This window comes from Chrysemys picta, chromosome 22 (genome assembly GCF_011386835.1).
Source record: "Chrysemys picta bellii isolate R12L10 chromosome 22, ASM1138683v2, whole genome shotgun sequence".
NCBI classification, from domain to species: Eukaryota; Metazoa; Chordata; order Testudines; family Emydidae; genus Chrysemys; species Chrysemys picta.
In genome coordinates, this window is record NC_088812.1 from 20,225,028 (window position 1) to 20,250,494 (window position 25,467).

Genomic DNA, 25,467 nt, shown 5'->3' on the forward strand with positions numbered 1-25,467 from the left:
GGAGTCTTTAAATTAAGAGGGGTTGTCTCTTTCGGTATGATCCATTCTGGCTCAACCAGAAGTTGACCCAGGAGTCACTGGGTGCATTCACTGGCCTGTGCTATGCAGGAGCTCTGACTGGATGGTCCTTTCTGGCCCTAAAATCTATGAATTATTTACCTGCTTTTACAGATGGGAACTGAGGCACAGAGTGTCCATGTGACTCCCCCAAGGTCCTATGGGGACTCTGTATCAAAGCCAGGGATTGAACCAAGGTGTCCTGAGCCCCTGCCCATTGCCTTAACCCAATTGCACCCACACATTATCTCCCAGGCAGTTTCATTTTGTCTGTGATCAGTTTCTTGTCAACTTCATTTTCCACCTCTCCATGCTCAGCCCCAATACTGCTGAATTTGGATTTCTAATAACACAGGGGAATGTTCCATTTGTTTTTAATCTGCTATTTTCATGGGCATTTAAAGCCAAAGTCATGCAATTCTTTGAAAGATCCTACTCTGTATTTAAACAAAATCTAAAGTAATTTGACAATTAGCTCTTTGGCTTTCACCTGGGAACAATTAGCAAATTGAAAATTACTCTTGGATGGGGGGAGCGGAATGGGAGCTACTATTATTATTATTATTAATCATCATCATTAATTATATAATTATTAATTATAATAATGCGAATAATGGAGAGAGGTGTCTTAATATGGCATATGCCATAGATAGACAAATCAACAGATTAGCTAGAAGGTCATTATGATTATAGGCCACCAATACAATTTTCAAAAGCATGGAAGTGACTTAGGAGCCATTTTCAAAAGGGACCCAGGCATTTAGGAGCTGGAGTCAATGGGAAAATCAGTGGCACTTAGGGGCTTGTGAAGATGGTCCCTAGCCTGCTCTGAGGATGCTGGTAGCTGCTAGGAACCCCAGGCCGGGCCCGGCACTGGGTGCCCGGTGCTGTACTAACCCCACGCATTCTGCCTTACAGAGTACAACGCCCCGACTCGGAGCAGCGCTGTGCCCGGGCCGGGCTGCGAGGAACGCTCGGAGGGACCGGCCTGCCCAGCAGGAGGAGCCAGCCCCAGGTTACTCCCGGCCCCTCGGAAAGGGGAGGAGTTACCCGCCGGCTCAGTGGTGCAGAAATTGCACCCGGGGAAGCTTTCAAAACTGCCGCGGCCCCGGCGCGTTGAGCAGAGCCGAGGAGCTGCCAGAGGGGAGCGTGGTCCTGAAAGTGGCCGAGAAGGAGCACCCCAGCCTGGCGGGCTGTGATCTTGGACCTCTCGGGCCGGGCGGGGCAGGCTGGGCCAGGCGCAGGGGGGAAGCCCCGAGTCCGGCGGGGAGGTTGGAGCTGGCCAGAGCCCTGGTGCTGAACCCGCGGGCCGGGCGGAGCGGCATGGCCCTCGGTCGCTGACAGCGGCACCGTCGGGGACTCGCTCTGCGCTGCCGGCAGGTAAGGCTGCGTCCTCTGGGCTCCCCGCGGGCGGGACCGGCCCAGTGCCCGGCCCCCGGGCGAGACAACCAGGGCCCCGAGCGGGGCAAAGGGTGCGACCGCGACGAGCTGGGACCTACACGGGGCTGGCTGCGGTCTGTCCCACCCCTCTAAAGCCGCCAGCGACGGGACCCAGCCCGGCTGAGGCGGCCGCAGGAGCCGGGAACTGGGGCTGCACAGCCAGAGAGGGTGAGCGGGTAGCTGTCAGGGTCCCGGCAAGGGCACGCGGCACTGCCTGCACCCAGGGCTCGGCGGTGACCTGCCCCTTGATGGCCGGAGCGGAGAAGCCGCCTTGATTAGCACATCCCAGGCGTCTGGGGAAGCTGGGCACGGGGGGATGCCCCTCTGCGGAGATGGGCAGACCCCTGCCGGGAAAGCTGAAGTTCAGACTCCGGACTGGGACTGGGAGCCCTGCCCCTGGCCCCACCGGGGAGCGGGCATGTGCCGGGTGAGTGGCGTGTCCAAGCGGACCCCTGGCTGTTTGAATAACAGATGCTCTCGGCGAACTGCTCTGGCACAAGGCCCAAAGTGGGGCCGCTAAGCTCAAGCGATGACCCGCGCCGGGAAGCCTAGAGCTGTTTGTGAGCAGAAAGCACCGGTGCGACCCCACCAATTAATTATTCCTCCCAAATCCTCCCCCCGCGCCAGGCCGATGGTGAGAAACCGTTAGTCACCGACAGCTGCGGAGCCCTTGGGACACAGGAGCGCGTTAGCATTAGAATCCGGTCAGCGGCTAGCAGGGTGATTTGTGGGAGGGGGGTTGCGGTGATTAGCCAGACGAGGCTGGAGCGGTGGACCTATGGAGCGATAGGAGCTGTTCCCAGCTGTGCACTGCACGGGGCTCCTGCTTCTACCAACAATCCCTTAAATGCTTGCCATGGGGTGAAAGTCTGTGGCTTGGAAATTCTTCCACTTCCACTTCAGACTGACTGAGCCACCGGCAGATGGAAGTTCCCACTGTGGTATGTAAAGCAGTGTCGTAGGGCAAACCCGCCGCAGGACGCAAACCCGGAGACGGGCAGATGAATGAACAGGGTATTTCCCCAACATCTCAGTTCTGCCTTTTGTTGGGGCTGCACAGGAGAAATATTTTCCTGCCATTGGCTTTTGCTAAGAGAGTTTGGGAAGGGACAGAACGTGCTACAATCCCCAGATCAGGAGATTTTTTCTTTCTTTCTTTCTTTCTCGTGTTCCAACCATTCTAGAATTTGAAAAGCTCCAAGTTATTAACATCCCTTCAAAAGCGAATTCCCACCAACCGTGCCCAGGGTAACCTGCCAATAGTACCCAGTTTGTTAGGGCACTGCATTACCTGCCCTAGTAAAAAATACTCCTCAGTGTACTCCAACCCAACCCGACCTCCATCAACTCCCCAAGTCCCTCCCACTTCTGAGAAAAGTTTGCTAAGTAATAAATAACTACCCCAGTGAGCAAATGAGGGATAAATAGTGCTGTGGCAGCAGAAATGAACTAGGCAGGAGCCAGCACAGATGCCAGCAAGGGATGTTCAGGGTTAATAGCAAAACATGACATTTGTGGGGCTTGAAAGTGCACAGGAATTGGGTGAGGAATCTCTGGACCATCATTGGCAAAGACACCGTGCAGCTGAGCTCTGTCCACTGGCTGATAGGAGCATTTGGGGGAATGTATTTCCCTGACCACATCCATCAGCAAAGAATTGCAGAAGCTGCCTTGGGGTCGGCCCACTGCCCAGCTATCCTGCTGTCACTTGGATGGTTTGAATTTCTGTGCCCTTTTCATCCAAAAGCACGTAATTAACGAGCCGGTAGCGACTGAAATGCACCCACCTCTGGGGGGAGCACAGTGTCTCCTTAACAAGTCACAGCAACACTATACAAGGGCTTAGGGAGGAAGTAAAGCAGAATGCCATGTGCAGTTGGAGCTGCAGAAGGGATTTGGGTGAGAAGAATGTAATTACCTAGCTTGGGATTTAATCAGGACACTAGAGTTAACCCCCCTGCTCTTGCAAAACATACCACGGGGTCCTTGCCTCTCCTCCTGCAGTACAGCATCCCCTAGCTCTATGGCGAGAGGAAAGGCCCACCTATTGGTTTCCCAGCAGAGCCTGAAATCCTGCAAGTTCTCCTGCCCAGGGTGGGGGCTCTAACTCCAGCCTCAGGCCAAGTCATCTGCCTTGCTCTAGTGACATTTCAGTACAAGTCATGGGCCAAACTACCCCAGCTCTCAGTGGTGATGGGGACAACAGAACAAAACCAAACCCTTAGTCCTGTGTGCACTGCATGGTCCCTGCTCCCTGTGACAAATTCCCCCCAGGCACATGGAGTTGGCCTGAGTAAAGCATGAGTAACTGAGTAATTATCTCTGCTTTAGGGGGAGGAAAGGGAGAGACTGTGTGTCGGGGGCGGGGGGGGGGGGAGTTTAACACAAATCCTACCACCATAAGGGAAGAGAGAATATTCCGCGCATGGATCTCCCTGAAGAGAGAGAGGCCAAGGCTGGCTCATGCTCTGATTCATCCCAGATTTTTAAGGGCAGGGGGTACTGCTGCAGGCAAGTTGATCTGAGCCAGTCTCAGGTGCCTGGGTAAGGACATATCTGACCCTCAGGTGCAGTTGAAGTTACTGTAGGCCCTGCTCCTGTTCCCACTGCACCATGCTGTTAAGTGGTGCTGGCCCAGAATATCCCCTGAGATTTGCACTGTTATTCATCCTAAAGAGCTGCTGGCCCTGGTGACATGTGGAGGGCTGCAACGTGGGAGAGACTAGAAGGGTTTGAAATTTGGGCATGTTCATGGGGAGAGGGATCATTATCCCACCAAAGCAGCATTCTCAGCTTGCCCTAGCACTTCAATAGACTTTCCTACAGCAGCCATCTTCTAGGGCCTTGGTTCTTTGGGTCTGTCTCCACTGATGCTGGAAGTGAGCCTCCCAGCCTGGGTAGACAGACACGCTAGCTCCGCCTGCACTAGCAACCTGAAAATGGCAGTGTGGATGTTGTAGCAGCCTGGGCGGGTCACCTAAGTTCAAGCCCATCCAACCCCTTGGGCCACTAGCCCATGCTGCCACATCTGGACAGGTATTCTGAGCACTAGTGCATGTCTGTCTACTCAAGCTGGGAAGCACACTCCCAGCTGCCGTGTAAACATCCCTTCAGGGCTAAAGCATGAGCTCTCTCTGCTTGAGCTAAAGGAGCAGCTTCTCTAGCTGGCCACCACAGTAGGCTTTTCATCTCATAGGCTGACTAGTCTTTGGAGGGGGACAAAGACCTGGACTCAGCCTGGGCAGGTCATACACATCATTTGCATCATGTAATTTTCCCAGATGGGAATTAATAACACAGAACCTTAAGAGTCTGTGCCCAATGGCATTCTGCTTTTCCTTGTCATGAATTTTGGGTCTCTTGGTTTATCAACTCAGGTACCAACCCAGCCTTCACCCTCAGGGTCTCTGAATATGCTGACCCCTGGGATCGCTGGAGCTGACTCCCTAGGTCCCATCATTTCTCAAGCAATTCACAGAGTTCTTCTGATTTCACTGTTATTTGTATGCTGGTGGCACCTAGAGGCCCAACATCAAAATCAGGGTCCCATTGTGCTGGGCACACCCTCTTCCTGCTCCTGAGATCAGGGACTCTGTCATGCCAGGAGCTGCACAGAACTCCCTCCGTCCTTGACTGGTTACAAAGATGTGGCTGTCTCCCATCTCTTTAACCAACCACACCCGTGCTGGCTCCGAGTGCTGCTAGACCATGGGCTAGTCTGTATCCAGAGCCCAGATCAGAGGCTTGGGGCCGCTTGCAGAGGTTGGACAGGGATAATGCTCAGCCCAGTTTTACACAGAGTTACAATGTTTTGAAAGCCACAGAGTAGCCAGGTTTTCTGTGTGGGAGGGAGGGGGAGCCAGGAAGCCAGGCAGAGTGAGGTGGAGGAACTGGAAGCTCAGCTACTCTCTGCCCCGCTCTCCCTGCAGCAAGCAGCAGCACTGTAGTGGGAGGGGTTATGCAGAGATCAGGGTCTGCCTGCCTTCTTGTAGGTGTGAGAGCAGGAGTGATGTCAGTGGAGGCACATGGAACAGCATGAGGGACAACCAGGCTTGTCTGAACTGCTGGCATATGGGTAGCGTTCGCCAGCAGCCTGACATCCAGCCTGGACCGGCTCCCACACAGCGCTTGGCATGCGGGCAGTAGGAGCTGCTGCCAGGGCATCCTCTGGGGCTGGCCTGAGGGCTGCACTAAGGCTGCTGTAACTCGCATGCTGGGAGGGGGCAGTGGGAGCAGAAAGCAGGTGGGGTTGGGCCCTGGGAAGGATACCGGGGCAGGATGCTGTCTAGAGGGCTGGGTTTCTCCTGCCACTTCCCTGCCTCAGGGAATGAGGGGCAAGTTGAATGCAATTCATTTGAGAGCGGCCATGAGATCTGCATGGGGGCTAGGTTGGGACAGGAGCTCAGAGCACACACGGGACTAGCCTGCGTGGGCTCTGCTTCCAGGGGGCTGTGAGATTTCCCCTCAGGCAAGAATAAATCTCTCTCCCACGGCTCCATCTAGTGACTCCCCCGCTGCAATGTCCAGGCCTCATTCAGGAGCTAGCCTGTGACTGTGGAATGGTGCCAAGCAAAGCCTGGGCCAGGCTCCACATTGCAACACTCCCAGCGTGAGCATATTCATGCCTGCCTGCCCCTCGTATAGTCACTCACCCCAGGACATCACCCTGCTGGTCTGCTAGCGTTTCATGCCACTGGGGCCATGGTGAACTGGGTCCAGTGGGTGCCATGTGTCCCCATGCAACACACGGTCTATGCACCATTTGAGAGTCTTTTATAGACTTTAGGCCAGATCCTCTGAGAGGGCCCGATCCTGCTCCCACTGGAGTCAATGCAGTGACTTAATGGTGCTGGATCTGGCTGCTGGGGTCAGTGAGTGTAGTTCCATTGACATCAAGAGAGTGACTGATTTACACACGCCAGGTTCTGGGCCCTCACTCCACCCCACCTGCACATTTTTTCCAGGTCCTTTTTGGACCCTTTTGCCTCAGTTTCCCAAGGACCATTACTAAATACACTCACAGCCAAGCCATTGCCATAGTATGTGCCAAACTGTGATATCAGGTGGGGAGCTGGGTCTGAAACCTTTATTATTGCCGTGTGTGTGTATATCTGTGTTTATACATGTATGCTGGGGTGTGTGTCTGAACATGCATGTCTGTGCATGTGTGCACACAGGTATACGTGTTAGTGTTCACATGCGTATTTGTGTCTGAGCATAGGTCCATGTGTCTGTGTGGGTGTGTGCGTGCCGAGGATGGCTGTTGATAAAAACCCAGGTAATTTCTGGACATTGCACATCTCATGTTGTTACAGCAGCAGCTCAGACTGTAACAGTCAGAGCAGGGGAAGTGAGAACCCTCCACTCCCATCTGTGCTCTGCCTGCATTTCCAGCACTTGGCGTCGGGTTTATCAGAGGTGTTGAGCACAGCCAGCCGTGGAGCTGCAGGGCCCTGGCACCTGTGGGAATGGGGTCAGAATTGGGTTGTGGCTGCTTTGAGGGTCCCCCTGCAGGTGAGCTTGCTGGATGTTTTATGTGGGTTTGGGATCATAAAACCACAAAAAGGCTGGAGAGGGACCTGGAGCTAAGTTTATCTTCTTGTCTGACACTAATTCTGAGCTCCCTCACCTGGGTGTGACTGCACTGCTGCCAGGGCCGTCGCATTGGTGTAAAACCTGGTGTGAGTGGGGAGGGAGCTAGGCCCTACAAGTTTCTCCGGCCGTGGACCTTTCAAGCTGCAGCTTTGGCCTGACAGCCTGGCCCCAGGTGACCCCCACTGTCCCTGAAACCCTGGTCTTGGTCATGTGGGTTCTGGTGATTCTGCCCAGGCAGTGTGTGCCACTGTGGTGTGCAGCGCCCTCCCCAGGCCCTGTAGGCATGGGTAATGTGATAGGGGACCGTCAAAGGGTCAGCATTGGGACTGGCTGCAGTAAGCCCCCAATGTGCCCCACACCTTCCCCCAATAGGATTAGAGCACCAGGTGAATGAGGCCTAGTACATGGGTCCAGGATCTCCAGGGCAGTTCAGTGGCCTGGAACTGAGGGATCCAGTAACCGGGGGCTCTCTTATCTGCTTCTTGGCTCTTGAAAACCTGCCCTGGATCCCCACCACAGAGCAGGCCTGGCTCCAGGGAGCCCCCTGTGATGGCCATGTTCCTCCTGCCCCAGCTGTGGGGGGGATGGGAGAGCTGCCTGAGAGCTCAAGGCTTCAGCTCCCCAGCCCAGTAACAGCTTAAAGGGAGGGGGCAGCAGGAGCCAACAGGACAGTTTCTGAGTCTCTGACACAGAACTGGCAAGGTGGGCCCCAGAGGGCAATGAAGGGAGCAAATCCACCTGTGAGGGCCGCACCCATCACTGGAACTGCAACAGAGGCTAGTAGGCCACACTTGGCCCAGAAACCCCAGCACACAGGTCAGGAGTGGGGGAGGAGGGCAGATGAGACGGCCCGTTCCCAAACTGAAATGGGTTTGGTTCTGATCCGGTTGAAGAGATGGAGGAGGGTTGGAGGAATCCACGGGCCAGATCATGGCACTGCTGTGACCTCTTTGGCAATGGACCAGTGAGGTGTGTGTGAGCAGAATCCATGCAGGCACCAGTGCAAACCAAAGCTGCCAGCTGCCTATTCCTCTGAAAAGTGCCAGTGATATGTAGTGACCATGGATGCTGGCAGCATGGCTTTGTATTGGTCCCTAATGATGGTGCTTGCAGCAGCACAGTGCCCCCTAGTGCCTCACTGGGGCACTGGGCATGGATTTGTAGATTCATAGATTCCAAGGCCAGAAGAGCCTGACCTCATGTATAGCACAGGCCAGAACCCTGCCCCCAGTAACTCCCAGAGCAGAGCTTTTAGAAAGACTTCCAATCTGGATTGAAAAATTGTCAGTGATGGAGAATCCACCACAACCCTCGCTAAGCTGTTCCACTTGTTAATTACTCTCACTGTTAAATATTTATGCCTTATTTTCAGTCTGAATTTGTCTAGCATCAGCTTCCAGCCATTGGATCATGTTAGACATTTCTCTGCTAGACTGAAGAGCCCGTTATTAAATATTTGTTCCTCATGTAGGTACTTTTAACTGTGACCAAGTCACCCCTTGACCTTCTCTTTCTTAAACTAAATAGACTGAGCTCCTTGAGTCTATCACTATAAGAAAGATTTTCTAATCTTTAATCATTCTCATGGCTCTTCTCTGAATCCTCTTCAGTTTATCAACATCCTTTGTGAATTGTGGGCACAGGATTCCAGCGGCACTCGTACCTGGGCCAAATACAGACGTAAAATAACCTCTCTGCTCCTACATGAGATTCTCCTGTTTATGCAGCCCAGGATCACATTAGCTCTTTTGGCCACAGTGTTACACTGGGAACTCATGTTCAGCTGATTATCCACCACAACTCCCACATCTTTTTTCAGAGTCTCTGCTTCCCAGGATAGAGCCCCTGCCCCCATTCTGTAAGCAGGGCCTACATTCTTTGTTCCTAGCTGTGTACATATAGTTAGCTGTATTAAAACATATATTAAAGGGGTAGCCGTGTTAGTCTGGATCTGTAAAAGCAGCAAAGAGTCCTGTGGCACCTTATAGACTAACAGATGTATTGGAGTATTCACCCACGAAAGCTCATGCTCCAATACGTCTGTTAGTCTATAAGGTGCCACAGGACTCTTTGCTGCTAAAACATATATTGTTTGCTTGCACCAAGTTTATCAAACAATCTAGATTGCTCTGAATCAGCGACCTGTCCTCTTCATTGTTAACCACTCCCCCAATTTTTGTGCCATTTGCAAACTTTATCAGTGACGATTTTATGTTTTCTTCCAAGTCATTGATAAAGATGTTAAATAGCATAGAGCCAAGAGCCAATCCCTGCGGGACCCCATTGGAAACAGACCTATGTGATGGTGATTTCCCGTTGACAATTACATTTGGAGACCTATCAGTTAGCCAGCTTTTAATCCATGTAATGTGTGCCATGTACATTTTATACTGTTCTAGTTCTTTAATCAAAATGTCTGCAGCACCACGTCAAACACCTTACAGAAGCCTAAGTATATTTTACATCAACACTGTTACCTTTATCGACCAAACTTGTAATCTCATCAAAAAAAGCTATCAAGTTAGTTTTCCGGGCTCTATTTTCCATAAACTCATTTTGACTGACATTAATGACATCACCCTCCTTTAGTTCATTATTAATCCAGTCCCATATCACCCACTCCATTATCCTGCCCAGGATTGATGTCGGGTTGACAGGCCTATAATTCCCTGCGCCATCCCATTTACCCTTTTTTAGAACTGGCACAACATTAGCTTTCTTCCAGTTTTCTGGAACTTCCCCAGTGCTTGGAGGCTCCCGTCCCTGGCTTGCCACTGCTCCCCCGTGACCTTTCTCACATCACTTAGACTCTCTGGCCCTTTGCTCCCCATCTGCTCTGCCTCACAGGCAGATCAAGGATCAATACAGTAAAGACAGTGAGGTTCCTAGACCCCAGGATGGTGGGGACAGAGGACTAGCACCCTTGCTATGGAAGTATTGTGTACACCTCTGCCGCTGCATAAACTTGTGCACGGTGGGGAGTGGGGCAGAGGTGAGCGTAGGACCCAGGATTGGGACCTGGAGGTGTTAGAATGGGCCCAGGAGTAGGTGGGAACCTTGGGGTCTCTCCTTTCCAGCCTGGAGCTGCCTATGCTGCCCTCCCCTCCTCAGTACGTCCCTCCCTGCCCCTCAGACCACCTGCAGGCAGTACAGGGTGGGAGATATATAGTACCTAAGCCTGAATTCCCTGGAAAGACTAGCTTGGAAATCAGTGCAATCACCAAAACAGGCTCTTTCTGACCAGGGGAATGCCTTTAACTCTCCAGTTTAAAAAGAAATGTACTCATTTTTCCAGTGAAAACCCATTCAGGGCCATTAGGGGATGAACCCAAGGGAGCATCTCATCTAGATTTGGAATTCCTTCTGGGGTAATGCTCAGATTTTATGTCCCAAGAAGCTCAGACAAGCTTGAATTGACAAATGCTGACTTTCCTTCTCCTTTACTAGTAGGCTCACAGATAGAAGAAGGATGGGCCTATGATGAATGCACAGGGCTGGGGCTTAGAGACTTGGATTCAAATCCAGCTCTGCCAGTGACTCCCTGTATGACCCTGGAAAAGTCATTGCAATGCTCTGGGCCTCAGTTTCCATCTATAAAATGGGAATAATGACTCACCTTTTTCTCCCAAACTATGTTTGTTCAGCCTTGAGTCCTTCAGGGCAGGGGCTGTCTCTTGCTCTGAGTCTGTGCACTGCCTTCATGGCACAATACGACCCTGGTCTGCACTTCTGCTGCCTACCACCATAATTGAAACAATAATACTAACAGCTCTGGGAGCCATTGGGGAATGATATGCATGCTCTGGAGACCCCAACAGTTCTGAAATACCCATCACAGTGTCAGTACCTGCCAGGGGTCCACAACGTTTGCAAGTATCTGGGAGGCCCAATTTGCCTGGTTCTGGAGATTGTGTGTGTGGGGGGATTGAATATTCTGTCCCCAAAGGCACTGGCCCACCCATCATATGCTCGCTTTTTAGTGCCAAGTGCCAGCATAAAGGAAATGCAAGGTGAGAAGCAGAGGCATTGTCAGAGCAGGGATCCATCTAGCCTGGTCCTAGACAGTGCCCAAAGCCGTCTCTCAGGCAGTGCCAGGTACCAGCTGTTTTGGAGGAAGGAACCCCCATAGTGAAGCATGAGCATGGAAACATGGGAAGAGCCCAGTCTGATGTTTGCTAATGCAGCTGGAGAGGGAGGGGGATGACTCAACACAGTCCTTTGATCGAGAACTGCCCCGTATCTCCAATGACTCCCACATGGTAGAAAAGGGACACCCGCAGCAGGTGCTGCATTCAGTGCTATGGGTGATCCGGTAGGGGATGCTGCCACTGTGAGTCAGCACATTAAGCAGGAATTTTTTAAGTATATAGGAACAAAAGGAATCCTGACAATGGCATTAGTACATTGCTAGATGGAAATGGTAAAATTCTCAATAACAATACAGAAAAAGCAGTAGTGTTTCATAAATATTTTTGTTCTGTATTCGGGGAAAAACAGACAATGCAGTCTCATCTTATGATCATGATAACATTTTCTCCTTCCACTAGTGTTTCAGGAGGATGTTAAACAGCTACTACTAAATTAGACATTTTTAAATCAGCAGGTCCAGCTTGTGTGCATCCAAGAGTTTTAAAAGAGTTGGCTGAGGATCTCACTGGACTGTTAATGTTGTTTTTCAATAAGTCTTGGAACATCAGGGAAGTTCCAGAAGACTGGAAGAAAGTTACTGTTGGGCAAGTATATTTTAAAAGGGTAAACAGGATGACCTGGGTAATTGTAGGCCTATTAATCTGATATTGAGCCGAGGCAAGATAAAAGAGCAGCTGATACAGGACTCAGTTAATAAAGAATTAAAGGAGGGTAATATAATTAATGTCAATCAACATGGGTTTATAGAAAATAGATTCTATCAAACTAAATTGGTAGCTTTTTTTTCATGAGATTACAAGTTTGGGTGATAAAGGAAATAGTGTTGATGTAATAGACTTGGACTTCTGATTTTTTGATTAAGCATTGACTGAAGATGGGCAATCAGCTGAACATGAGCTCCCAGTGCAATGCTGTGGCCAAAAGGGCTAATGCAATTCTTGGATGCATGAACAGGGGAATTTCAAGTAGGAGGTTATTTTACCTCAGTACTTAGCACTGATGTGACCACTGCTGGAATACTGTGTCCAGTTCTGATATACATAATTCAAAAAGGATGTTAATATATTGGAGAGGGGTCAGAGAAGAGCCATGAGAATGGACAAAGAATCAGAAAACCTGCCCTAGAGTGAGAGACTCAAGGATCTCAATCTATTTATCTTAAGAAAGAGAAGGTTGTAGACTTGATAACAGTCTACAAGTACCTGTAAATCCCCTACATGGGGAACAAAGATTTAATAATTGGTTCTTAGGTCTAGCAATGAAAGGTCTAATGTGATCCAATGGCTGGAAGTTAAAATTAGACAAATCCAGACTGGAAAGAAGGTGTGAATTTTTAACAGGGCACATAATTAACCATTGGAAAAATTTTCCGAGGGTTGTGGCGGACTCTTCATCAATGACAATTTTAACATCAAGATTGGATGTGTGTCTAAAAGCTCTGCTCTAGGCAGGGGTGAAAGTAATATAAAATTCTTACCAGTACGGGGTCCTGGAGCGGGTCCCCGGAAGGGGTGGGGCCTTGGGCAGAAGGGTTGGGGCCTCGGTGGGAGGGCGGGGCTGGGGGGGGTCTGCCTTCCCCAGCCAGCCCATTTGTGCTGCCTGGCCCACGCCACCTGGGGCTCCGGTGGCGCCCCGGGGCACCGGGGCAGCTGCCCCTTTTGCCCCACCTCCACCCTGCATCAGTGGCCCTGCCGATAGGGACTCTACCGGCAGGGCCGCCGATGGGGGAGCAAAAGGGGCAGCGACGTTAAAGCATTGCCGCAGCAGAGGTCGGCTGTGTATGGGCCGGTACCGGCTTCTTACTGGTATGCCATACCAACCCACTTTCACTCCTGGCTCAAGGAGTTATTGGGGCCAGGTCTCTGGCCTATGCTTTACACATAGGGAGGGATAGCTCAGTGGTTTGAGCATTGGCCTGCTAAATCTGGGGTTGTGAGCTCACTCCTTGAGGGAGCCATTTGGGGATTCAGTTGGGGATTGGTCCTGCTTTGAGCAGGGGGCTGGACTAGATGACCTTCTGAGGTCCCTTCCAACCCTGATATTCTATGATAGGTCAGGCCCTTCTGGCCTTGGAATCTATGAATTTACAAATCTATGCCCAGTGCCCCCAGGCTCTATGCAATAGAGGAGGTCAGACTAGACAATCACAATGGTCCCTTCTGGCTTTGTAATTTATGAAAAACCCATTTGTCCCAGGCTAATACCAGGACCAGGGGATCCCCCTTCTTTATCCCTGAGCCTCACTGTGGCTTCCTGGGTTGTGATGTTCCTGCTGCAGGCCCTGCCCTTGGGTTTGTCTCCCCTCTGCAGCACCGCCTGAACGGTTGAGTAGCTCAACGTTATTTTGAGAAAAAGCTTTTAGTCGAAATATGAGTTTTCATGGAAAATTAGTTTTTTTGCAAAAAATAAATAAAAATAAAATAGTTTTCAATGAAATTTTTCATTTTGCAAAAAAAATGTAGAATGAAAAAATGTTCAGAATGAAAATTGTTGAAAAAAATATTGATTTTTAAATATGTTTTATTTTGAACTAAGGGGAAATTCTCTCAGTGTTTTATTTTCTACCCCCCTTTTTCCCACTGGAAAAAGCAGGGCCTCATACTTTTAAACGTTTCTTTACTGGAAAAATGTGAAGAGAGTTTTGCAAAAGAAAGTCTTACTTCCGCTCACATTTTAAACTCTTTACCCCCTTTGCCTCCCACTTTTCCATTGAAAATAAAAGGGAGAAATATAAAAAAGTGAGAGAAAGGGAAAAAATCCCTAAAAATTCAAACCAAAATGATTAAAAATGAAACAAAAAATTTCATTTCATTTTGAAAAAAATTCACTTTGAATATTTCACCAAAAATGGGAAAAAATGTAAAAAGTCCAATGAACAAAAGCTGTTTGTTTTCCGGCTTTTTCATGACCCCCGCTGCAAATCTGAGCTGTCCTAGGTACCAGCTAGTGCTGAGATATCCTGCAGGTCAGTGATAAACTTGGTTGAGTTTGGCTGTGTGAGGCCAACAAAGTCCACATGGGTGTCCCTGGGACTGGTGCTGTCTATTCCCTTTGCTCTAATGGGCCATATCCCTGGCCCTCCTGCTGAGTAGCTCGGGACTCCCATTGTTAGTCACACTGAGCTTGCTCACATCCGTGTGACTCAACATAAGCAAGGGTGGCAGAATCATGTCCTCAGTGCTGAGCCCAAGCCCAGTCTGATTCCAGGGGACCCCGTGCTCTGAGAGGTGGCTTCTTTGGGGTGGGGGATAGAACAGAGGCGCTGGCCATTTGTAGTCTTTAAAAAAACAACAACAGAGCACTTTTTTCAGCAGCTGGGGTGTCCTGCCCAGTGTCCTGCTCAAACTCCAGCTCAGGAAACTGATCACATTCTTCCTCCAGTGTCAGCTGGCTACAGGCAGAGGGGATAACTCAGTGGTTGAGCATTGACTTCCTAAGCCCAGCATTGTGAGTTCAATCATTGAGGGGGCCACTTAGAGATCTGGGGCAAAATCAGTACTTGGTCCTGCTAGTGAAGCCAGGGGCTGGACTCAATGACCTTTCAGGGTCCCTCCCAGCTCTATGAGATAGGAGTATGTATTATTATATTCCTGGTTGAACTTGAGCAGAGCTTTTAGAAAAACAGCCACTCTCGATTTCAAAGTAGACAACGATGGCGAAGTCCCCCACTCAGTGCTAGCCCTGCACTCAGTACCAGAGCATAGAGGTTTGGAGTTAACCCCATGCAGTTTCTGCCCTTGCTGGTGGGCTGACGTTTTCTCCAGGCTCGAAGCCTGGAGAGCGAATGCAGCAGTTCTTCAGCTCATGATGCAAAGGGGCTGGAGAGCTGCCCCAAGTGGTCATCTTGCATAGGGCTGTGCTGTGGCAGGATCAGGTGTGGCGGGGCTGCTGGGCTTTCTGGCCATCCTAGGACAGTGGAACAACCAATAGGGGACCATTGCAATATAGATTAGAGCAGCCCAGAACCTGCCTTTCCTTATGCCAGAGAATGGATCAGTCCCTGGCTGCTCCCTAGCACAGAGGAGGGCAATGAAATCTCTAAGACATATCCCCTCATGGCTTGGCTGCATCCAAAGATATGGCCCCAAAATGTTTCCTGTCATATTTGTGCACATTGATTTTATAGGGAAAATATCGTGTGACTACTTCCTATTACTGTTGCTAATTAGTGCCCACCTGGTCCTTCTGGGATGTGATCCATGTTTGCAGCAATTAACACCCTAATCCACTGCACAAGCCCCATGATGCATATTAAATGTGGGATTTTCCACATTGGATGGGATGGTGGCCAGTTGACCCATTGCTTGGACGGCACACTTTCAATAAAGCTGCTTACACTTTAAGCTTTATTAAATGAGTCAGTCAAGCTGACAGGATTTGGGGGGCTGATTAACATGAAACCCAGGCTGTTTTGTGCAGTGTGACTGTATTAATTATGCAGCGGAGGTAAATGAAGTTCCAGGCAAACAAGCTCAGGTTACAAGAGCGAATGCAGAAAAATAAAAACCAGCGCAGCTCACAGAGAGCTCTGCCCTTGTCTCCTACCGAGATCAGGTTTTCGCGCTGCCTGGTTTATGCCCTTTAGAAGAGGTGCCTTAAATGACCTGTAAGGACTGAAACAACTCAGTGCATGCAAGACGTTACATCTATCAGAGCGCCGATGGCAAGTTGGAGACCCATTGTGAGAGATCCAGGCACAATACATGTCTAATAGGTTCTTGCTGAGATCTATCCCACCCGTCAGAGCCATTTGATTTTACATGTTTACTTATGATGCAGTAGCACTTAAGTGCCCCAGCCATGTCAAGCCCGCGGTGCGCTGGGCACTGTGCAGATCCATGGGGAGTGGTGGGCCTTCCCCAGGGAGCTTACAACCTATCCAGATAAGACAGACAAAGGCAGGGTTATTGTCCCTGTTTTCCAGGTTGAGGAACTGAGGCACAGACACACAAAGTGACTTGCCTGAGGTCACTCAGCAAATCTGTGGCAGAGCCAGGAATTCAACACAGTTCTGCTGAGTTCTAGACCTATGTGGGATAGCTCAGTGGTTTCAGCATTGGTCTACTAAACCCAATGGTGTGAGCTCAATCCTTGAGGGGGCCACTTAGGAATCTGGGGCAAAAATCTGCCTGAGGATTGGTCCTGCTTTAAGCAAGGGGTTGGACTAAATGACCTCATGAGGTCCCTTCCAACCTTGATATTGTATGATCCACCAGGCCTTCCTTTCTATCAGCATGGCCCTTTCTTTTCATTGCTTCTCTCTGGCACTGCCTGTAGATAGCAAACATTGGTTTCACATCTACAGAATCCAGAGTAAGTACCAGCCCCTGATCTAACCATGCACCGTAACAGACAGACAACTCCCCCGCACCACCATGGCTACATGTTCAGGAGGAATCCTCTGCAACAGACCTCCTCGCTGACTCCCGGGATCTGTTCCATTGTGGCCGAACTTCCTGCAAAAGAAGCTTAGATGGCACTTTCTTTGGAGTGATGATGCACCCAATTGGCTTGCAGGGTCTTTGCACTGCTAGACAAGGGGCTTGCACAGCACGCCAACACCCGCACTGCGAGGCCCTGGGCCTAGCATTACGAACATAAGAACGGCCATATTGGGTCAGACCAAAGGTCCATCTAGTCCAGTATCCTGTCTACTGACAAGTATCAGAGGGGTAGCCGTGTTAGTCTGAATCTAAGGAGGGTCCTGTGGCACCTTTGAGACTAACAGAGTTACTGGGAGCATAAGCTTTCGTGGTTAAGAACCTCACTTCTTCAGATGCAAGTAATGGAAATCTCCAGAGGCAGGTATAAATCAGTGTGGAGATAACGAGGTTAGTTCAATCAGGGAGGGTGAGGTGCTCTACTAGCAGTTGAGGTGTGAACACCAAGGGAGGAGAAACTGTTTCTGTAGTTGGATAGCCATTCACAGTCTTTGTTTAATCCTGATCTGATGGTGTCAAATTTGCAAATGAACTGGAGCTCAGCAGTTTCTCTTTGGAGTCTGGTCCTGAAGTTTTTTTGCTGTAAGATAGCTACCTTTACATCTGCTATTGTGTGGCCAGGGAGGTTGAAGTGTTCTCCTACAGGTTTTTGTATATTGCCATTCCTGATATCTGACTTGTGTCCATTTATCCTCTTGCGTAGTGACTGTCCAGTTTGGCCAATGTACATAGCAGAGGGGCTGAAGAAGTGGGGTTTTTACCCACGAAAGCTTATGCCCAAATAAATCTGTTAGTCTTTAAGGTGCCACCAGACTCCTCGTTGTTTCCTTGTATTTGTTTTAAACCTGCTGCCTATTAATTTCATTTAGTGACCCCTAGTTCTTGTGTTATGAGGAGTAAATAACACTTCCTTATTTACTTTCTCCACACCAGTCATGATTTTATAGACCTCTGTCATATCCCCCCTTAGTCATCTCTTTTCCAATATGAAAAGTCCCAATCTTATTGATCCATACCCCTAATCATTTTTGTTGCCCTTTTCTGAACCTTTTCCAATTCAAATATATCTTTTTTGAGATGGGACAACCACATCTGTACACAATATTCAAGATGTGGGCATACCATTGATTTATATAGAGGCAATATGATATTTTATGTCTTATTTTCTATCCCTTTCTTAATGATTTCCAACACTCTGTTAGATTTTTTGACTGCCGCTACACATTGAGTGGATGTTTTCAGAGAACTATCCACAATGACTCCAAGATATCTTTCTTGAGTGGTAACAGCTAATATAGACCCATCATTTTATATGTATAGTTGGGATTATGTTTTCCAATGTGCATTATTTTGCATTTATCAACATTGAATTTAATTTGCCATTTTGTTGCCTAGTCATCCAAGTTTTGTGAGATCCCTTTGTAACTCTTTGCAGTCAGCTTGGAACTTAACTATCTTGAGTAGTTTTGTATCATCTGTAAATTTTGCCACCTCACTGTTCACCCCTTTTTCCAGATCATTTATGAATATGTTGAATAGTACTGGTCCCAGCACAGGCCCCTGGGGGACACCACTATTTACCTCTCTCCATTCTGAAAACTGACCATTAATTCCTACCGTTTGTTTCCTACCTTTTAACCAGATACAGATCCATGAGAGGACCTTCCCTTTTATCCCATGACAGTTTACTTTGCTTAAGAGCCTTTGATGAGGGACCTTGTCAAAGGCTTTCTAAAAATCTAAGTACATTATATCCACTAGAGCCACATTGTCCGCATGCTTGTTGACTCCCTCAAAGAATTCTAGTAGATTGGTGAGGCATGATTTCCCTTTAAAAAAACTATGTTGACTCTTTCCCAACAAATTATGTTCATCTATGTGTCTGACAATTCCGTTCTTTACTATAGTTTCAACCAGTTTGCCTGGTACTGAAGTCAGGCTTACTGGCCTGTAATTGCTGGGATCACTTCTGGAGCTCTTTTTAAAAATTGGCGTAACATTAGCTGTCCTCCAGTTATCTGGTATAGAAGCTGATTTAAATGATAGGTTACAAACCACAGTTAGTAGTTCTGCAATTTCATATTTGAGTTCCTTCAGAACTCGTGGGTGAATGCCATCTGGTTCTGGTGACTTATTGCTGTTTAGTTTATCAATTTATTCCCAAACCTCCTATACTGACACCTCAATCTGGGACAGTTCCTCAGTTTTGTCACCTAAAACGAATGGCTCAGGTTTGGGAATCTCCCTCACATCCTTGGCCATGAAGACCGATGCAAAGATGGCATTTAATTTCTCCGCAATGGCCTTATCATCCTTGAGTGCTCCTTTAGCATCTCGATCATCCAGTGGCCCCACTAGTTGTTTAGCAGGCTTCCTGTTTCTGATGTACTTAATTTTGTTTTGCTGTTACTTTTTCAACATTTGAACCTGCTTTACTGTGTGTTGAGGTGGAGCTCAAACTCCAGGACCTGGATAAGAGCTTATTCCTGCATGGGGCTGCCCTATCCATATGTGCAGCCAGGGCCTAACTTCCAGAGCTCTGGAGACTGACAGTCCCATCCACAGTCAGTGGGAGCTGCAAGAGCTCAGCACCTCTGAAAAAGAGGCCACGAGAGTCCTGAACACAGAGATGCTAAGCAAAGCTAACGCAGAGGTGCCCATGTTCCAAACAGCAACACAATTCCACAACCAGGCAGAAAGAATGCACGTACGCTCACACACACACTAAATGGCACACACACACATCCACACACACGTGCACACACTTTACAAGAGTAAACCTTAGCCTTTCCTTAGCTCAGTAATTCTCGACCTTTGCTATGATGGGAGCCCTGTCCCAGCTAGCCAGGACCCCTATCCCCCCAAGTCAGCTGCATTAAAAAGTTTGAGGGCCCCATGCTCCAGGTGATCTGCCACAGGACATTTAAGGGTGGATTGGGAAGATGGTGGAGCAGGGAATATGTTACCCCCTCTCCAGAGGGGCTGAGCTAGCATTCCTGTGTGTATCCTGGGGACTTTCAGGATGAGGTCTGCCTGGTTCAACCCAAATTGCTCTGTGGAGATCTGATCCCTCTCCCCCCTCCTGCATATCTCCAGTGTAGGATCTTCCCTTTATTTTTATTTTTCAACCAGCCATGAAGCAATCAGACAAATCCATCCCTATTCCACGCTGTGCAGAATGGAGCCCCAGCACTGCCAGGCAGGTCATGAGCCTCATGGAGCCAGACTGAATTCAGACTTGAAACATTCAGAGTGAAATTTAAAGGAGTAAAACAAATCCATAAAACTCAGCCACTGGAACCCATGAGACCCTGAATAGCAGATCTGCACAACATCAGCATAAGGCTTTAGGGCTTTTCTCCTCCAGTACTCCAGAGGTGACAAACAAACACTCACTGAGTTCTAATTCTATCCAGCAGGGACAGTAGTTCCACAACCATCTGGTATGTCCATGCTCCCCCTCCTAGGCAAAATGAACCCTTAACATCCAGTAGTAAGAGGGGATTGAATCCAGGGGCTGGGCACACAACTGTGCATAATAAAGAACACTATGCTCACCAGTAAACCCCATCCATGCAGTATGGAAGGGGAATGGAGGGGATGGACAGAACTTGGGGTCTACTGCTCCCAAAATACAGCTCCTTAACTAGGGAGTACAGCAGATTCCTCTGCCTTGTGCTCTTGGGAGAAGCTCATCCCAGCTGGCAGGCATCAACGCCACTGAAATCTATGCACATGGTGCCCAGATACCACAGTGATAGGCATGGAATAAAAACCTAGATAGAGACTGCAGGCACATAGGCAGAGAGACAGACAGATAGATGCAGAGATAGATACTGCCTGTCATTCATAGATTTGTTCTGTAACTTTAACATTATTGGAAGGTGATCTTGCATTCAATTTCTGATGCATATGAAGTGATGAGTGAGTCCCTGGTCTGGGCCTTATTAACACCCACTTTCTTTGTTTCTTTGTTGCAGACATCAGAGATGACCAAGACATATGCCAAACCCAAAGAGATGTCAGAGCTTGTCAGCTCCCAGTCATGGATGGATGAAGCCCTGAGCTCCCAAGATGAAATGAAGGAAGAAGACAGCAGACAAGCCCCCTATGGAATGATGGCTGGCTTGAACGAAGAACATGACAGCATCGAGGAGGAGGAAGAGGAGGAGGATGGAGAAAAGCCTAAGAGAAGAGGACCAAAGAAGAAGAAAATGACCAAGGCACGGCTGGAGCGGTTCAGGGCCCGGCGGGTCAAGGCTAATGCCAGGGAGCGCACTCGGATGCATGGTCTGAATGATGCTCTGGATAATCTGAGGCGGGTGATGCCTTGTTACTCCAAGACTCAGAAGCTGTCCAAGATTGAGACTCTGAGGCTTGCAAGGAATTACATATGGGCTCTGTCTGAGGTGCTGGAGACTGGGCAGACCCCAGAAGGGAAGGGTTTTGTGGAGATGCTTTGCAAAGGTTTGTCACAGCCAACCAGTAACCTAGTTGCTGGCTGTCTACAGCTGGGGCCTCAGTCCCTCTTCCTTGAGAAGCATGAAGAGAAGTCCCCAGTGTGTGAGTCTGCCATACCCAGCCATACCTTCAACTACCAATCCCCAGGACTGCCGAGCCCCCCCTATGGGAACATGGAAACCCACCTCTTACATCTAAAGCCTCCTACCTTCAAAAGTTTGGTGGATCCTTCCTTTGGGAGCCACCACCCAGACTGCACCACTCCACCATATGAAGGGCCCCTGACGCCTCCCTTGAGCATCAGTGGGAACTTCTCCTTGAAGCAGGATGGGTCTCCAGACCTGGACAAGTCCTACACCTTCATGGCCCACTACCCTTCGGTGAGCCTGGCCGGAGCTCATGGACACACGTCTCATTTCCAAAGCACAGTGCCCCGCTACGAGCTCCCCATAGACATGAGCTACGAGTCCTACCCGCACCATGTGGTTGGGCCCCAGCTCAACGCCATATTTAATGAATAATGAGAAAGTTGAGAGGTAGACATGAACATATGAGAATCAAGAGAAATACAGCCAGGCGGTGTAGATGTTTCTGGAGTGAACACGACTGGGACGAAGATATCACTGCTCCAAAGCTGTATGAAAGATCTTTGGACTGGTCTCATTGAGACACCTCTATGAAAATCTCTGCTAGCCCTTTTCACACTGTCTTGACAATTGTTTAGTTGTGCTATTTTGCTGGTTTTCACGTTTGTCCCCAGAAACTCCGTGACTGTCTCCTTCTTCGTTTATTGACAGTCAAGCACACACTGGGATGATCACTTTGGCTCAATGTTTCATAACTGCCTCCGAAAGGAGCTTGAATCAAGAATCAAGAAAGAGAGATAAACAGACAGCTAGACTAGAACCAGAAAAAGATACTGCAGAAATCTCCATCCCTGCCAGGGGCGAAGAAGGATCAGTGCAGTAGCCACTGGACAAATCTTCTCTTTGTCTGTTGCCAGTCAAATAGGGCTCCCTTTAGCTCCTTCTTTGGGGTGTCTTGGCATCAAAACCCTGCCTTTGCACCCAGACTTCATCCTGAGGAATCCCACCAACACAATTTAGATGCAAGACACTCCCAGAGTGTGGATACTCAGCCACATGATAAATAACCACTGTTCTGAGGGCAGCATGCAGGGTTTTTTAGTTCTGAATGATGAGCACAACATGGACTATGCTCCTGGGAAAGGCAGTTCACCTTTTCCCTAGTGGTCTCTCAAGTCCAGCTGTGGCTATATTGGCTGGGGAAGGTGGCGATTATCTGAACCAGTTACAGACAACACTAAAATAAATGTGCAAAAAGACATATGTGGTGACGGGTTCTCCCAGCCAGCTCTTCAATGCATTTGATATCCTCCCAGCTCCCAAACATTCCCTGTACTCCTAGCAGGAACAAAATTATTATTCCCTCCTGAAACGTCTATCTCAATGGAGAAAACAAGCTTGAAATCCTGGACACTTTGTCTTCACTGTCCCCTTCTCAATCAGGCACTAGAAGATCCGCCCAGGTTCAAAGCTTCAAGGAAATCAAATCGCCTCCTACATCTACTGCTGTCGTGAGGCTGCTGATCTCCCCTCCCCAGTGAAATCCGGTCCCGCAGGACTTTTTGTGTTGATCAAAACCAGCATGAGATTATCAGAGCATGAAACCCTTTTTAAGGTCATGTCTGAGACCATGTGCAGAAACATGTGGTGCAGTTACATGTAACCTGCGGAGAAACAGAAGACTCCAAACCGTAAGACTCTTTACCTTGCAGAAGCACAAATATCTGTCACTTAAAACTTGGACATAATCATTAAAAAAGAGTTTTAAACTAAACCACAGACACATGGCCAGAGCAAATGTGTCACTATGGTTTGTATTATATTTATCATACCCTGTGTTTCGAAAACAGATCCTGCCAAAATAAGTGTGTCTTAAGTTCCTGTCTTATTTATTATTTAACTGGGTCTAATTTATTTTCTTTCCATTTTACAGAAAATGTGGAATGTGCTAAATAACCTGCTTGTTTCCCAATCAACTTTAAAGTGTCTAGTTGGAGTTTTAGCTTTGTGGGGAAATGCATGTAGGTTTTTGCAGTGCTGTTGCTCCATGATTATTTATTAGACATTATTTATTTAATTTATTCTCCCTCTGCTGCTTCTGTGCCCATCTTCTGGTTATTAAACCAAGTATTTAACCAAGGAATTGCATATTTAATGTTGCCCTTTTTCGTTTCTTCAAAGATCTTTGTAGGACCTTGCCCATCAGTTCCCGATTCTGTCCCTAAACACTTCTATACGAGCAATAACTTTTAAAGGCTATGCAATGCAATTATTTTTCTTTTCTTTTCTTTTCAAGAAAAGCCAGGCAACTATTTTTGGAATCCCACTCTACAGCTGTTGGCCTAGAGAGCCCTTTATGGGGAAGCCTCACTATTTTGCAGAGGAAATTTGTATAGAGTTTGGAATTTTGTAATGTCTCGAACTCCAAAGGAACCTGTTTGTACAGCCCCTCGGATTATTATTGGTTCATTTTGTTTTGTACTAAGAGCAAACATTCTATCCTTTTGTAAAGAAAGCAAAATCGGCTTGGTGGCTCAAATAAAGCTGTGGCTCTTGTTTTAAACGGTCTTGCTCAGGGCTGTGGATTGTTCTCGTCTTTTCTCTTTTTCTGCTCTTGCTGAATCCAGGGCAGATGGCCAGTTGGCTGGCCTCCCACCAACCATGTTGCACAGACTCTCACTCCAGCTGTAACGGTGTTGGTGTCAGGGCCTTGGCCACCTCCAATGAAAGCAAGGAGAGTGATTCCCATTGACTTCAGTAGGAGCTTGATTGGGCTCTGCACATCTCAGAACAGGGTGTAATGTGTGCTGGGATGGGGTGAACCACACATTCAGAATGGTGGGGGGTCACATGTGCATGCACCCACACCAGACCAGTCTCCATATAGTAGGTTGCACAATTGACTTAGCTCCATATTACCCATCTGACAGCAGAGAGGTCCATTTACCAGCACTGTAGAAACCTGGGTTCTGTTCCCACCTCTGCCAGTTTGGCCAAGTCCCTTCTCTCTGTGGCTCAGGTTTGCCATCTATGTTACTATGTATTTTATAGGCACATCTAGAGGCCTCAGGGCTCTAGCAGCACTGCCCAGAGCCATGGCATGCTTAATAGATATTAAGGCTAGAAGGGACTGGTCTACTCATCCAATCGGAGCTCCTGCAAAGCACTGCCCAGAGGTTCCTGCCCTGTGACCAGCAATCTGGTTGAGCTAGAGCAGATCTTTACGGGTACGTTCACACTGCAATAACAGACCCAGCACACAGTCTCAGCTGGCCCAGGTCAGTTGACTTGGGATCGCAAGGCTTGGGCTGTGAGGCTAAAAATTGCAGTGGAGATGTTTAGACTGTGGCTGGAGCCAAGGTCTGAACCCCATGAGGGTCTAAGAGCCCAGGGTCCAGCTCAAGATCGAACGTCTACACTGCTATTTTTAGCTTCACAACCCAAGCTCCACAAGTCTGAGTCAATTGATCTGGGCTCTGAGGCTTGGTGCCATGGGTTTGCTATTGCAGTGTAGCTGTACCTTAGAAAGAGACACCCAGGCTTCACTCAACGACTCCAGGTGATGGAGAGCCCTCCTCACCCTCAGCAGAAGGGCCAGGTGCCAAGCACTTACACGTCTCTCGCACATTACGGCACCACTGGTAAAAAGGCACGGATTTGGGGAGACACCCTCCCGCACCCAGCACCCATGGCCAGGGGGAAGGGGACTGAGCATTCCCCCAGGCAGTGCTGATGCAGTTTTCTTCTCCCCGGCCGACCCCAGAGATGGGTAATGACTCATTGGAGAATGCCGTCCTGGGAACAAGTGATTGCTAGGGGTATGGGCTCTGGGCCCTCTCCACTAGGAACTGACTGACCAGACACACTGCTCACTCCAAACCAGCCAGTGCACAGCCTTGAGCTGGTGCCGTGGGGATGAGAAGCTCCATGTTCTATTCCCTGGTTCCTGAGGGGGATTAGCTAGGCTCATTATTCAGCGTGGGGAGATCACAGAAAAAGCCCATCTGCTGCTCAAACCACTTGAGGTCTTGAGTCAATCCACATAGCAAACTGGCCCCTCCACTGGACAGCTCAGAGCAATCACCCTCCAGCCATGTTAACAGAATTGGGGGAGGGATAGCTCAGTGGTCTGAGCATTGGCCTGCTAAACCTGGGGTTGTGAGTTCAATCCTTGAGGGGACCCTTTAGGGATATGGGGCAAAAATTGGTTGGATGATTTAATTGGGGATTGGTCCTGC

At 48.8% G+C, this 25,467-nt stretch overlaps 1 protein-coding gene across 2 annotated transcripts; it reads left to right on the forward strand.

Moving 5' to 3' along the window:
* Positions 1–1,127: 1,127 nt before the first annotated feature.
* NEUROD4 (neuronal differentiation 4) lies at positions 1,128–23,792 on the forward strand. Of its 2 annotated transcripts, none has more exons than XM_024110006.3 (2): positions 1,128–1,437; positions 20,663–23,792. In XM_024110006.3, exon 2 carries the CDS (start codon positions 20,672–20,674, stop codon positions 21,662–21,664), a length of 993 nt encoding a protein of 330 aa, XP_023965774.2. In that variant the 5' UTR covers positions 1,128–1,437; positions 20,663–20,671; the 3' UTR covers positions 21,665–23,792. The 2 variants fall into 2 exon arrangements, with proteins under 2 accessions (XP_023965774.2, XP_065432099.1); XM_065576027.1 differs by lacking the exon at positions 1,128–1,437 and adding an exon at positions 2,262–2,438.
* The last annotated feature ends 1,675 nt before the right edge of the window (positions 23,793–25,467 follow it).